The sequence below is a fragment of the Alligator mississippiensis genome, chromosome 1 (assembly GCF_030867095.1).
Source record: "Alligator mississippiensis isolate rAllMis1 chromosome 1, rAllMis1, whole genome shotgun sequence".
In the NCBI taxonomy this organism is placed as follows: Eukaryota; Metazoa; Chordata; order Crocodylia; family Alligatoridae; genus Alligator; species Alligator mississippiensis.
The window spans coordinates 291,149,549-291,160,637 of NC_081824.1; the positions used below are offsets into that span (position 1 = coordinate 291,149,549).

General features: G+C 44.4%; 1 protein-coding gene across 3 annotated transcripts; it reads right to left on the bottom strand.

The window, feature by feature from the left end:
- Positions 1-4,191: 4,191 nt before the first annotated feature.
- On the bottom strand, positions 4,192-10,867 carry MIS18A (MIS18 kinetochore protein A). Of its 3 annotated transcripts, none has more exons than XM_006278298.4 (5): positions 10,542-10,844; positions 10,384-10,450; positions 10,041-10,163; positions 7,988-8,081; positions 4,192-5,314 (listed from the first exon to the last, which is right to left on the bottom strand). In XM_006278298.4, exons 1-5 carry the CDS (start codon positions 10,780-10,782, stop codon positions 5,222-5,224), a joined length of 618 nt encoding a protein of 205 aa, XP_006278360.3. In that variant the 5' UTR covers positions 10,783-10,844; the 3' UTR covers positions 4,192-5,221. The 3 variants fall into 3 exon arrangements, with proteins under 3 accessions (XP_006278360.3, XP_019332072.1, XP_059576666.1); XM_059720683.1 differs by lacking the exon at positions 4,192-5,314 and adding an exon at positions 8,571-8,738 and having other exon boundaries at positions 7,996-8,081; positions 10,542-10,867; XM_019476527.2 differs by lacking the exon at positions 10,041-10,163 and having other exon boundaries at positions 10,542-10,851.
- Positions 10,868-11,089: the final 222 nt, after the last annotated feature.

Sequence of the window (11,089 nt, forward strand, 5' to 3'; positions counted from 1 at the left end):
CCCTTTAGAATCTGTGCTTCCTCCAAATACCATTTTTATTGGTTGAAGAGAATAAGGGGTCTCCTACCTTTCATGTCCTAGGGTAGGAGGACACTCTGAAGTGTAGGTACCCCTCAATGGCTACCTCAGACCTTTGATTTTTTATTTTATTTTTTTTTAATCAGGACTAATCGATCTGGACTTTAGTGTAGAGAGTCCGTGCATAAGCAATGGGATAATTATGACAAGCACTGCAAGGAGCAGCTTAATTAACTGAACAAACATTGACAGTTCAGCTTAAGTCACAATAGACCCATCAGTCATCATAAGCCAGTGTTATCCGACTTTTCTGGGCTGCAGGCCACAAGTGGCGGGATTAGTCTATAGGCCTGATCCACATGGAATTGGCAGACCCATGTGCAGTAGATCAAGCCCACTTCTCTAGACCTACCTGCCAACCCAATCCAGAAAACAAGGCCATTTCATCTGGCCAGAGGGTTTGAAAATTCAGTAGCTGGGGGGCAATACTAACATTGCCACTGTTCCCCTGCCACCAAATTTCCGGAGCTATGGGGAGTCCTGTGGGTCAGATGACAGCTCTGCAAGTTGGAAGCTGACCATACCTGCTATAAGCCCATTCTAATTGATTACTCAGGTAGAGTATTTAAAGAGCTGAGGGCAGAGGAGAAAGAATACATTTTTAGTGAAGTTTTAAAAACCTTAATGCCTTATGAATTCCTGAGTAGCTCTTCCAAATTCTAAAATAAAATTCTTTCAGAGGAATTAGTTCAGGAACACGAGTAGCACTTTCCAAAATGTTTGTCATAGATTCATAGATTGTAGAGTCAGCAGGGACCACAATGGATCATCATGTCCAACCCCCTGCCCCTGGCAGGAAAGAGGACCGAGGTCAGATGACCCCAGCCAGGTGACTATCTAGCCTCTTCTTGAAGACCTCCAAGCTAGGTGATAGCACCACCTCACTTGGAAGCCCATTCCAGATCTTGCCCACCTTTACTGTGAAATATTTCTTCCTAATATCTAAACTAAATCCACTCTCAACTAGTTTACACCTGTTATTCCTAGTCACTCCCTGGGGCGCCTTAGAAAACAGCACATCCCCTATTCCCCGTTGACCGCCCCTAATAAATTTATAGGCGGCCACAAGATCTCCTCTCAGCCGTCTCGTGTGAAGGCTGAAGAGATTCAGCTCTCTCAACCTCCCCCCGTAGGGTCTATCACGAAGGCCACTAATCATGTGAGTGGCCCTCCTCTGGACCCTCTCCAGATTTTCCGTGTCCCTCTTGAAGCGTGGTGCCCAAAACTGGACACAGTACTCCAACTGCGGCCTGACCAGTGCCGCATAGAGGGGGAGCGTCACCTCCTTTGATCTATTAGTCATGCACCTGCTAATGCACGACGAGGTGCGATTGGCCTTGTTGATGGCCTCGTTACACTGCCGGCTCACGTTCATCTTGGAGTCATTTATAACTCCAAGATCCCTCTCTGCCTCCAAGCTGCTGAGACAGACACTCCCCAACCTACAGATGTGCTGGGGATTCCTCCTTCCCAGGTGGAGTACCTTGCATTTATCTTTATTAAATTGCATCCTACTTCTCTCTGCCCATTGATCCAACCTGTCCAGGTCAGCCTGAATCCGCTCCCCGCCCTCCGATGTACTAACTTTGCCCCATAACTGGGTATTGTCAGCGAACTTGGAGAGGGTGCTCTCCACGCCCTCGTCCAAATTGCTGATGAAGATATTAAATAATACTGGTCCAAGGACCGAACCCTGTGGGACCCCACTGCCCACCTCCCTCCAGGCCAAGAAGGAACCATCCACCACCACTCTCTGGGTGCGGTCCCTAAGCCAATTGGCCACCCACCTGACCATGTAGGCGCCCACTGCACAGTCTGCTTGCCTCCCAATGATGATAGGGTGTGAAACTGTGTTGAAGGCCTTCCTAAAGTCCAGGAAGATTACATCAGACTCGGCTCCTGCGTCCAGGCAGTGTGTGACCTAGTCATAGAAGGCTACAAGGTTTGTCAGGCAGGATCTACCTGTGACAAACCTGTGCTGGTTTCCCCTCAGCATCGTTTCCCCTGCTGGGCCTGCACAAATGTGTTCTTTGTTAGCATTTTCCCAGGAATAGAGGTAAGACTGACTGGTCTAAAGTTACCCGGCTCATCCCTTCTCCCTTTCTTGAAAATGGGCACCACACTGGCCCTTCTCCAGTCCTCAGGGACCTGGCCAAAGCACCACGAGTTCTTGAACAGCTGTGCCAGCAGCTCAGCTATGACACTGGCCAATTCTTTCAGCAGCCATGGATGGAGGTCACCTGGGCCTGCTGACTTGTACCCATCCAGCTCCTCCAGGAGCTCCTTAACTATTTCAGAACTAACCGTAGGCAGACTGGTGCCATGTGGACATCCGTCAGTGATCAAGGTGGGGGAATTGGCTTGGTCAGTACTTGGAAATACTGAAGCGAAGAACTCATTGAAGAGCTCTGCTTTCTGCCCCCCGCATCAACCACCAACTGTCCTGATTTGTCCTGCAGGGCCCTATGTTGCTCTGAGCTTTCCTTTTGCCCGCTATATACGTGTCACATGTCACAAACACACAGTGTTGAGGTGTATTCTTGAATTCATTTTTCTGATATGGCATGTGTGGTCTCTACTGATAGGCAGCATTAAGCTAGGTTTAAGCCTCATTATTCTTGTATGAATTGTGATATTTAATGTGAATGTATTTTTATATTTTATAGGAGGGCTAGGGTTAAATAATATAATAATGATTTTAGGTGTTACTTTTCCAACAGTGAAGTTTACAGCTGGGAGAGGATGAAAGCCTAAATGATGAAATGAACTAACCGCTAAGAATTAGCAATCAACACATGTACGTTTAATAACCAGTCAAATAGGCAGACATGGGCCAAGACCATGAGCCAGGCTATTCCATACAATCACCAAATTACAAGCTTAAAGAAGTCCGTAGCAAGAATGACACCTGGGAAGACTATTTAAAGAACAGTGGGCATGTCTACACCTGCATTAAATGTGCTGTAGTTACTACGCATTAAATTTAGTACCTGTAATAACTGGTGCTACTGCACAGTAGCGCCAAGGTACATCTTCTTTTAAAGTGATGCTAATGCGCAGTGGTTTAATTCTGCTGTGCATTAGCATGTCCCAGCAAAAGCTGTGCTACTGCACTTACGTGCAGCAGAATTAATCTACTGCACATTTAGCATCTCATGCAGACATGCCTGGTATTTCTTACAGTGGGGAGAATAAGACTGTATCTCTAAAATACTGGATTAATAGTCTTTATGTCTGAAAGAATACAAGTATTCTCCTAATCATAATTGGCTCAGGAAAGATACCAGGTGAAATAAACAGTCGTACATCACCAGACAGGAAGTTATATGCACCATAAGATTATATGCACCATGGTTATTCTCCGTAAGAATTAAATGAAAAAAAGTATGCAAATGGCTAGATAAGAAACAATACTTAAGGTCAGACTTTGAGAAGCAAATGTTGTCTAAAGAGTCCCAGGCCTAAGATACTGTAGTGCCACTTACTGTAGTGGCTTAGCTGGGCAACCCAAGCTGATAGCCTGGCAGAAGACTCTGGCTTGCTCAGAAATGGAAGCTACATTTTTAGAGCTCAGGGCTGGGATGGAGGAGTAAAGTCAAGTTATTGCTCTGATATTTCCTTTTGTCTATTTAGCTTTGCTTTATCTTTCAAGTGAAGATTACGTTCAGCAAGTTGATGTCTCACTCAATATAATTCTATTGTCTCACAAGACAGACAGATGCCTACTACTACCACTTATACTTCTGTCTGTATCCCAAATCATATGGTTACTGATTTCTTATGATTGCTCTTGCTTTTATATCAAATCTTTTATAACTTACTTATTGTTGATGATAATTGTAATTTCAGGGTATCTGACCTCCTCTGTAATCTCTAAGCACAAAGACAAAAGGAATGATTCCTTAAACTGGGAGAAGATCTGTGCTCAGAGGTGGCAAGAACTTGATAAGGCCACAGGCCAAGGATCTGGTTGCCGACACATCTCATCTTGTTCCCAGCGGTAAGCAGCAGAGACAGGTTTGAGGCTGAATGATACCTCTGAAGGTGTGGCAGAACCGAATCCAAGCGAGGGAGTGTTACAGTCCCCCACCTCCCAATTAAACTACTCACATCTCCTTTTCTTTCCACTTTATTGAAAATCTGAATATTCACATTGATTGCCCAACTCTCCTGGTTTCCCAAACAATTTTACAAGTATACGACAGTATTTACAAAGATATTAAACTCAAATAATTACACTATTGACACTGCAATGAATTAATACTATTTCAATTCAAGTATTATGTTTCTTCATATCTAATAAAGTTGAAGACCTATGTTCAAGCTCCACTTAGCTGCATTGTATGTTTGTTTTCTACACTTAGCTGGAAACAAGATATTTCATTCTCTTTTCGGTCAATAACAAAAGTTAATAAAAACTGAGTTACCCTAAGGCTTCAATGCAGAATCTGCCCCAATTAAGTCTTCTAACTCAATGCCAGTCAAAGGAAAACTATAAAATAAAGATTAATTCAATTTTCATTCCTCCAGGGCTCAGGGTTGGTTTATTACTTTAGTTTTAAAGAAATGTCATGATGCCAATTCAGCAGTTTATCCTGGATAACTATCCCAATCTCAGATGCTGACAGAAGATCTACTAAAAACTTATGCCATTATGCTATGCTCACTAGACTGAAATCCAAACAGTGCAAATCTACTTCAGGAGAAGTTATCTAGGCAAATCTTACACGGGAGTTTTGGCAGGGAAACTGAAAAACAACATTAAATCCAATGTAGCAAGTATGTCAGTAGAAAGGAATATTCTGCTCCAAGAGATCTGAGTTGTATCTAGCAATATTACAGTTTATTCAGAGCAAGTAATCTATATTAAAAAAAAGAATCAGATCACTTAATATGTTAACAAAAACTTTATAAAAAAGAAGAATCTTATAAAAAACTTCTACCTAGAAAGAGAAATCGAATTCTTGAATACCTTCCTTTCAGTTACCAGCAAAAAACAGAAGCCTTCATCCTAGAAAGGGTGTTCTGTTCCATTAACAGAAATGATGCAGTTTTCACTCATTTCCCTGGAAGGACTATATCATACTCCAGATTCTGGAGTTTTATGCAGAGCCAAGTTTTGCCATTCCTGGTATATTTGCTTTCAGGAAGGTTTTCCACCGTTGTTGTGAAGGGCTGCAAAACCTGATTCAACTACAGTCAGTCTCGTTTCCAGTACTTTTAATAAAGTTTCTGCCTGATAAGAAAATTGAGAAAATTTTGTTAGACAAAAGATGAATTAATACTGCAATTCTAATTCATTGAGAGTTACATGCTAGAAGTAATTTATAGTAATTATATAAAAATCAAGTTGTTCCATCCTCACCTCGCAACATATAATTCTGGGTAAACTGAATAAAAAAGGAGTTGAAATGAAAAGATGCATGTTTTGCTTTGATAAATTAAAGGAAAAATATATGGATAAAGGCAGCTAACATATACTTGTTAAGGAAACACTAGTCATAAAATATTACCTGTAGGGAGTACCTATGCATTCAATCAGGACTGGGTATTTTTCTTGAGAAAACTTTTTCAAATGTTATAGTGCAAGAGTTGCAGGGGTTTAGGTTGTAGCCGTGTTGATCTAAGGACATAGGCAGACAAGGTTCCTTGGGTGAATTTGATATCTTTTATTAGACCAACCCAAATAGTTGAAGAACAGTTATTAAGCAAGCTTTCGGGTTCAAAAACCCTTTGTCAGGCTAAGGAAGTTTCAGCAGTTGGGGTGTGCTCTTCCTGGATGGAATGGAAAGTAAACAAGCCAGGGGCTGGGGAGTCAGTTGCCAGGCAGATTGTAATATATCAAAAATCCAATGTGCAAGAGTCACATTGTAGCCATGATGGTCCAGAAATTATGCAAGTGAAGCATTTCTTAGGGCGATATATTTTATTAGACCAACTACGTAGACGGGATAAAGTTAGACAAGATTTTGAAAGCAATACATTCTTCCTCAGATGACCATGCCTAACTCTATCCTAACTACATAGATGGTCCAATAAAAGATACCACTGTAAGAAATCCATTCCTTTCAAATTTGAGAGAAATTTAAAGCGGAAGATGCTGTGTTGGGAAGAGAGAGACTGTGTTACGGGCCCAGAAGTAGATCGGTCTGACAATTATAACAGGGGACAGAAAATCAGGCACAGCACTTAGATTACTGGTAGATAATCATGAACTTTACAATTTCCAAAGATGTTTAAATCCAAAAGAAAGATATTTCTTTTTTCATTCAACACCAAAAAATTACTGTATTTACCTGAATCCAAGCGAGCTTTAAATTTATGATGATGCCCCAATAATTAGATTCTATACATGGAAAATTATATTTTCCTATAATTTTCTATATACACACAATCTAATTATATGGGGAGTGTCTTAAATTCATCCCTCCTACTACTGTGGCAGGGAAAGCAGCACTGGGAGTGCAGGAGGGGGCACAGGCCAGTGGCCAAACCTCCCATCTTGCCCTACTCCCAGCCACTGGCCCACCCTGATGCCTGCCCCTCCAACTCCTGCCCTTCATTGGTCACTCCTCCCTGCTTGCTCCCCAGCCACTCCGACCCCCACAAGCCCTGCCCCACCCGCCTGACCTCCTGCCTCCCTGCCACCATCCTCTGCAACCCCTGATGCCCCCCCTCTGCCACTTACCTTCTGTGGGTGCCCTGGTTCTGGGCCTGCCAACGGCAGCCTTGGAAGGCTTGTGGTCTCCCCAGCGCTCCCCCAAAGCTGTATATTGCAGGTCTCCCCCAGAGCCCTCCCCTCTCCCACAGGTCTCTCCTGCACCCCCTCCCCTGCTGCATGAGCTACCCTGTCCCAGGGCAGGTGGCTACTAAGCTCCAGTTTTACTCTGGGCCCAGAGGTGGGGCTGCAGTAGCTGCCTGCCTCAGCCCATACTCAATCTAAAACTATTCTTCCCTCCCCTTCTCCACTCCCCTCCCATGTTGTTTGGGGAGAAGGAACCTCATCTGGGATTTGAGTAAATACAGGTATACAAGAACAGATATTATCCTGATTTCCAAATCATTATTTAACAATGCTTTATCAGCAAAAGAAGATGGACTGTAGGGTTCTCTGTACAGTTATTAGATATTGGGACAATACATACGAAATGAAAACTTGGTGGTTAAATGTCCCACTGCTGTATAAGGAGGAAAGTCTGAACTATGAGAGAGGAAATTAGGCTGTATTTCACTGATAAAAAATATAATATTTTATTTTCAATTTCATTTATGGGTTGCTTTCAAGGTGTCAGAAACAACCTAAGAAATAGAAGCAATTCATTTATGGTCTAGATACTTTTGTTTCAATCTTTTTCCATCTAAAAGAAAGTTCAAAGCTTTGTGCAATTGATTTAAACAACCTATGATTGCCTCCACCACAATCCTAGAGGCATCTGGACACTTGGCAACACAATTTCACTACTTTTTTTTCCCCCTTACATACAGCCTCCTTTCAGAGTAGATCTGAATTACAGCTTATCCCCCTAGTTCCTCCATAATTCTACATAAACTCAGAAGTCACATTTACAAAAAAAACCCCATTTCTATAGTTTCTATTTTGTAATTCTGTATATCAGAAGATTTTAAAGTTGGTTTACATATGAACGTGAATTCTTAAGGCATGGAAAACTTAGGGACCAGAACCTCTGGAGACAAGTGCTCTTCCTCGTTATAAAGAAAGGTGGCCAGAAATCCAGAGATGCATTTAATTAGCAACTTTTGTTTTTGTCAGAACTGTTCTTGGGAGGAAAGTTTTCTGAACATCTAACTTTCTGAAACTGGCTGAAATTAGAAGCAGTTATGTAGAGACACTGTATGGATGTTTTCACAGTTGTAATGAACTTTTACCAGCTTAAAAACTAAATCTTACCCTTTCTAGTGCCTCTTCCAAGCTACCTCGACTTTGAAGAGTTAAAGGCTCCTCCTCAGTTACAGCTTGCTTTTCTGATGATCCTAGGATGTAACTGATATAAAATATTTAATTATGTAATATTCAGTCAAAATGAGAAATAACCACACATACCTGGCATTTTTATAACACCAGTCAATGCAATTAGATGAAATAGAGGATGGTGCTAGTTTGTCAATCTGTAAGCCAAGAAGAAAATGTAGTTTTGTAGACCTATTATACAACAAGCATACAAGAATTCCCTATTGTCACCGATACAAATTAACATGAAGAAAGAGAATGAACTACAGGGATAACATAGCGCAGGGGGAATAAAAACATGTAAAAACAAAAAAAGTGGATGACGCTATTCAAACTTCTGAATCGGAAGTGTCACCTAACCAACCAATCCCTAAGTTAATGAGAACAGGAACAAAGAGCAACATCATTCAAAGAGCTAACATAATTGATCCAAGATTTAATTACTGAAAAATATTTTAAAACCTTCTGTTTAATAACACTACAGAAAGCCAGGTTTTAATGCTGTAGGTATATCAATCCTGACCTTCCAGATTTAAGCCCAAGGAAGCCAAAAGGTGTATTTCTTCACCCAGTTTTCAGCATGCTAACTTTGTCCTTAGACGGGTAGTTAAGACGCATTTCCTCCAAAGCAGTAGTTCTCAACATTTTTAAGACTCGAAACATCCCTTCATAACCTGAATCAAGTGGTACCCTATTTAAAAAATGAATATCAGTCAGTTTTTAACTAGAGAAAAATGACTGAAAGAGCAATTCTTCTGTTGCAACACACACAGAAAGATCACACCAGGTCAGAAGGTTTTTGACACTGGATTCCTATTTTAAATCTCTGGGTTTATTTTGTGAAATGTGTGGGTGTTTGTGCACTTAACTTTGCTAGCACTGCAGTGCCCCACAGCACCTTTAAAAGGATCACATGGCACCTAGGTTGAGAACCACATATCTAAAGGCTTGTCTTCACCTAGGTCTAATTTGATACCTTGATACTTGGTCTTTACATACACAGACTTCTGGGTAGGATTGCAGCCAAGACACCGTATTCCAGTCTTGTGTATGTAATGACACTCGATGTATTTGAACTATTTCATGAATGAACACCTAAGTTATGAAACTATCAGGGATTACCCCACATCAAATGCAGAATCTTTCCATATATCGAGCATTCCAACATAGACAGCAAAAACAGAAAATACATTTCTTAAACTAAAGGAGTACAGAGAAGCAACCAGTAACCATCCCTACCCTTTCACGAGTGTTGTAAACTCCTGAATAGAGAAACATCCTCCATTTCTGACAGTGAAGCAATCAAATTAAAAGGCAAAAACACTTGCACGCTTACCTGACAAGAGGAACTGTGGCAGGGGTGGGCAAAATGACCACGCCAGCAGCCAGACTCCATTTCCCAGCAGCCCCTGCCCTCATGGCTAGGGCGGTTCTCCATGGAGACCCCAGCCCCTGTAGAAGGGCAGGCTGGGGTTGTTGTCATGGAGACCAGCCTGAGCCGCACCAACAGCATGTGTGGCAGAGCAGCGCAGGGGGCTGCTCCAGAGCTGCTGGGAACACGGGATGGGGGCAGCTTGCTCCAGAGCCAGGAGAGCCGTGATCTGCAGCCTGCACACTCCAGGCAGAGGCGTGCAGGCAGGGGATTGTGGCTCAGGCCCAGCTCTTAGAAGCAGCGACAGCCTGTTCTGGAGCCAGGGCACAGCCACAATCCCCTGCTCAGAGTGTGCAGGCTACAGATCATGGCTCTGCCCTAGCTCTGGAGCAAACTGCCCCCATCACAAGATCCCAAGAGCTCTGTCACACATGCTGCCAACATGGCTCAGGCTGGTCTGCATGACAACCCTAGCCTGAGCTTTCCTGTGCAGGTGCGGCTGGGGTCACCATGGAGACCGGCTCAAGCCATGCAGGCAGGGGCGGCTGGGAGCTGGAGTCCACAGCCGACTGGACCCGGCTTGCAGGCCAGACTTTGCCAGTCCCTGAACTATGGTCTTACCTTTCAATAGCGTCAACGCTGAAACAGAATAAATCTCTCTTATAGTCCAGGTGTTTGGGGGTGCATCTGTAGATGGTCCCAAGATTCACTGAGCACCCAGAGCAGAGCAGCGTTTCAATCATGCTACAAGCAAAATACTTATCACTAAATTAGCAGACGTCGAGAAGAATTTTTAGGATGACCAAGATTAGTCAAATACCCACTTCTGGCCTTCCCGCATCCACCCCCACTGCGGACATCTTATACAAACAGAGAGCACAGCTAAGAGGTCTCAAATGTATCCAACTGGCTCTGCCCCCTACGGTAGCCATCCCCTGAGCCGGCCCCCGCAGGGGTCACTCACCAGCCGTACTCGCCGGGCCGGCTGGACAGCTTCTGCTCCTTATCCACCAGCACGTTGGAAGTGACATCTGCAAGGGAAAGCCAACCGTCACCAACCGCCCCCCAACGGTCGGGCAGACAGGGATGAGGGGGACGGGGTTGATGCAGGGCAGGACTCACTGCGCAGCATGACACAGGACCCCTCCTCGTCGTTGGCCTCCCAGCTCAGCGTGTCGCCCACCGGCCGCTTGCAGCCGGCGCAGAGAAACACCATAGGCAGCTCCTGCCCCTCCTCCTCCACTTCCCCCCCACCGTTCCGCCCCGCCGCCGCCGCCTCGGGCCCGCAGCTGCTGTCTAGCCCCAGCACGGACAGCTGCGAGTCCAGCGCCACGCCCGGCGGTACAAACGGCCCGCCCGCCATAGCCAACCACCCGGCCAACGGCCGCTGGCACTCCCCAGCCAATCAGCGAGCGCCGGCAGCGGAAGCAACGCACCCGCAGCCTCAACCCCACGGCACAGCCCCGCCTCCCCTTCCGGAAGTGGACAGGAGTACGCCCCGCCCCTTTTCTGCCCGTCACGTGACCGGCGCCCTTGCAGTTCGGGCCATAAGGGGTTTCGGGCGTCAGTGCAAGGGAACGGCTGGTATGCGCATGCCCGAGGGGCTGGACTGGGCGTTGATCCAGTAACATTGAGTTTTATTTATTTATTTGGTCTAATAAAAGATATTG

Excerpts from the sequence above, each read along its gene's own strand:
- MIS18A (XM_006278298.4), bottom strand. The coding sequence starts at position 10,782 with ATGGCGGGCGGGCCGTTTGTACCGCCGGGCGTGGCGCTGGACTCGCAG. Across the intron at positions 10,451-10,541 it reads GTCCTGTGTCATGCTGCGCA|ATGTCACTTCCAACGTGCTG; the intron begins GTGAGTCCTGCC and ends TTTCCCTTGCAG. Across the intron at positions 8,082-10,040 it reads AGCGTTGACGCTATTGAAAG|TTACATCCTAGGATCATCAG; the intron begins GTAAGACCATAG and ends ATTTTATATCAG.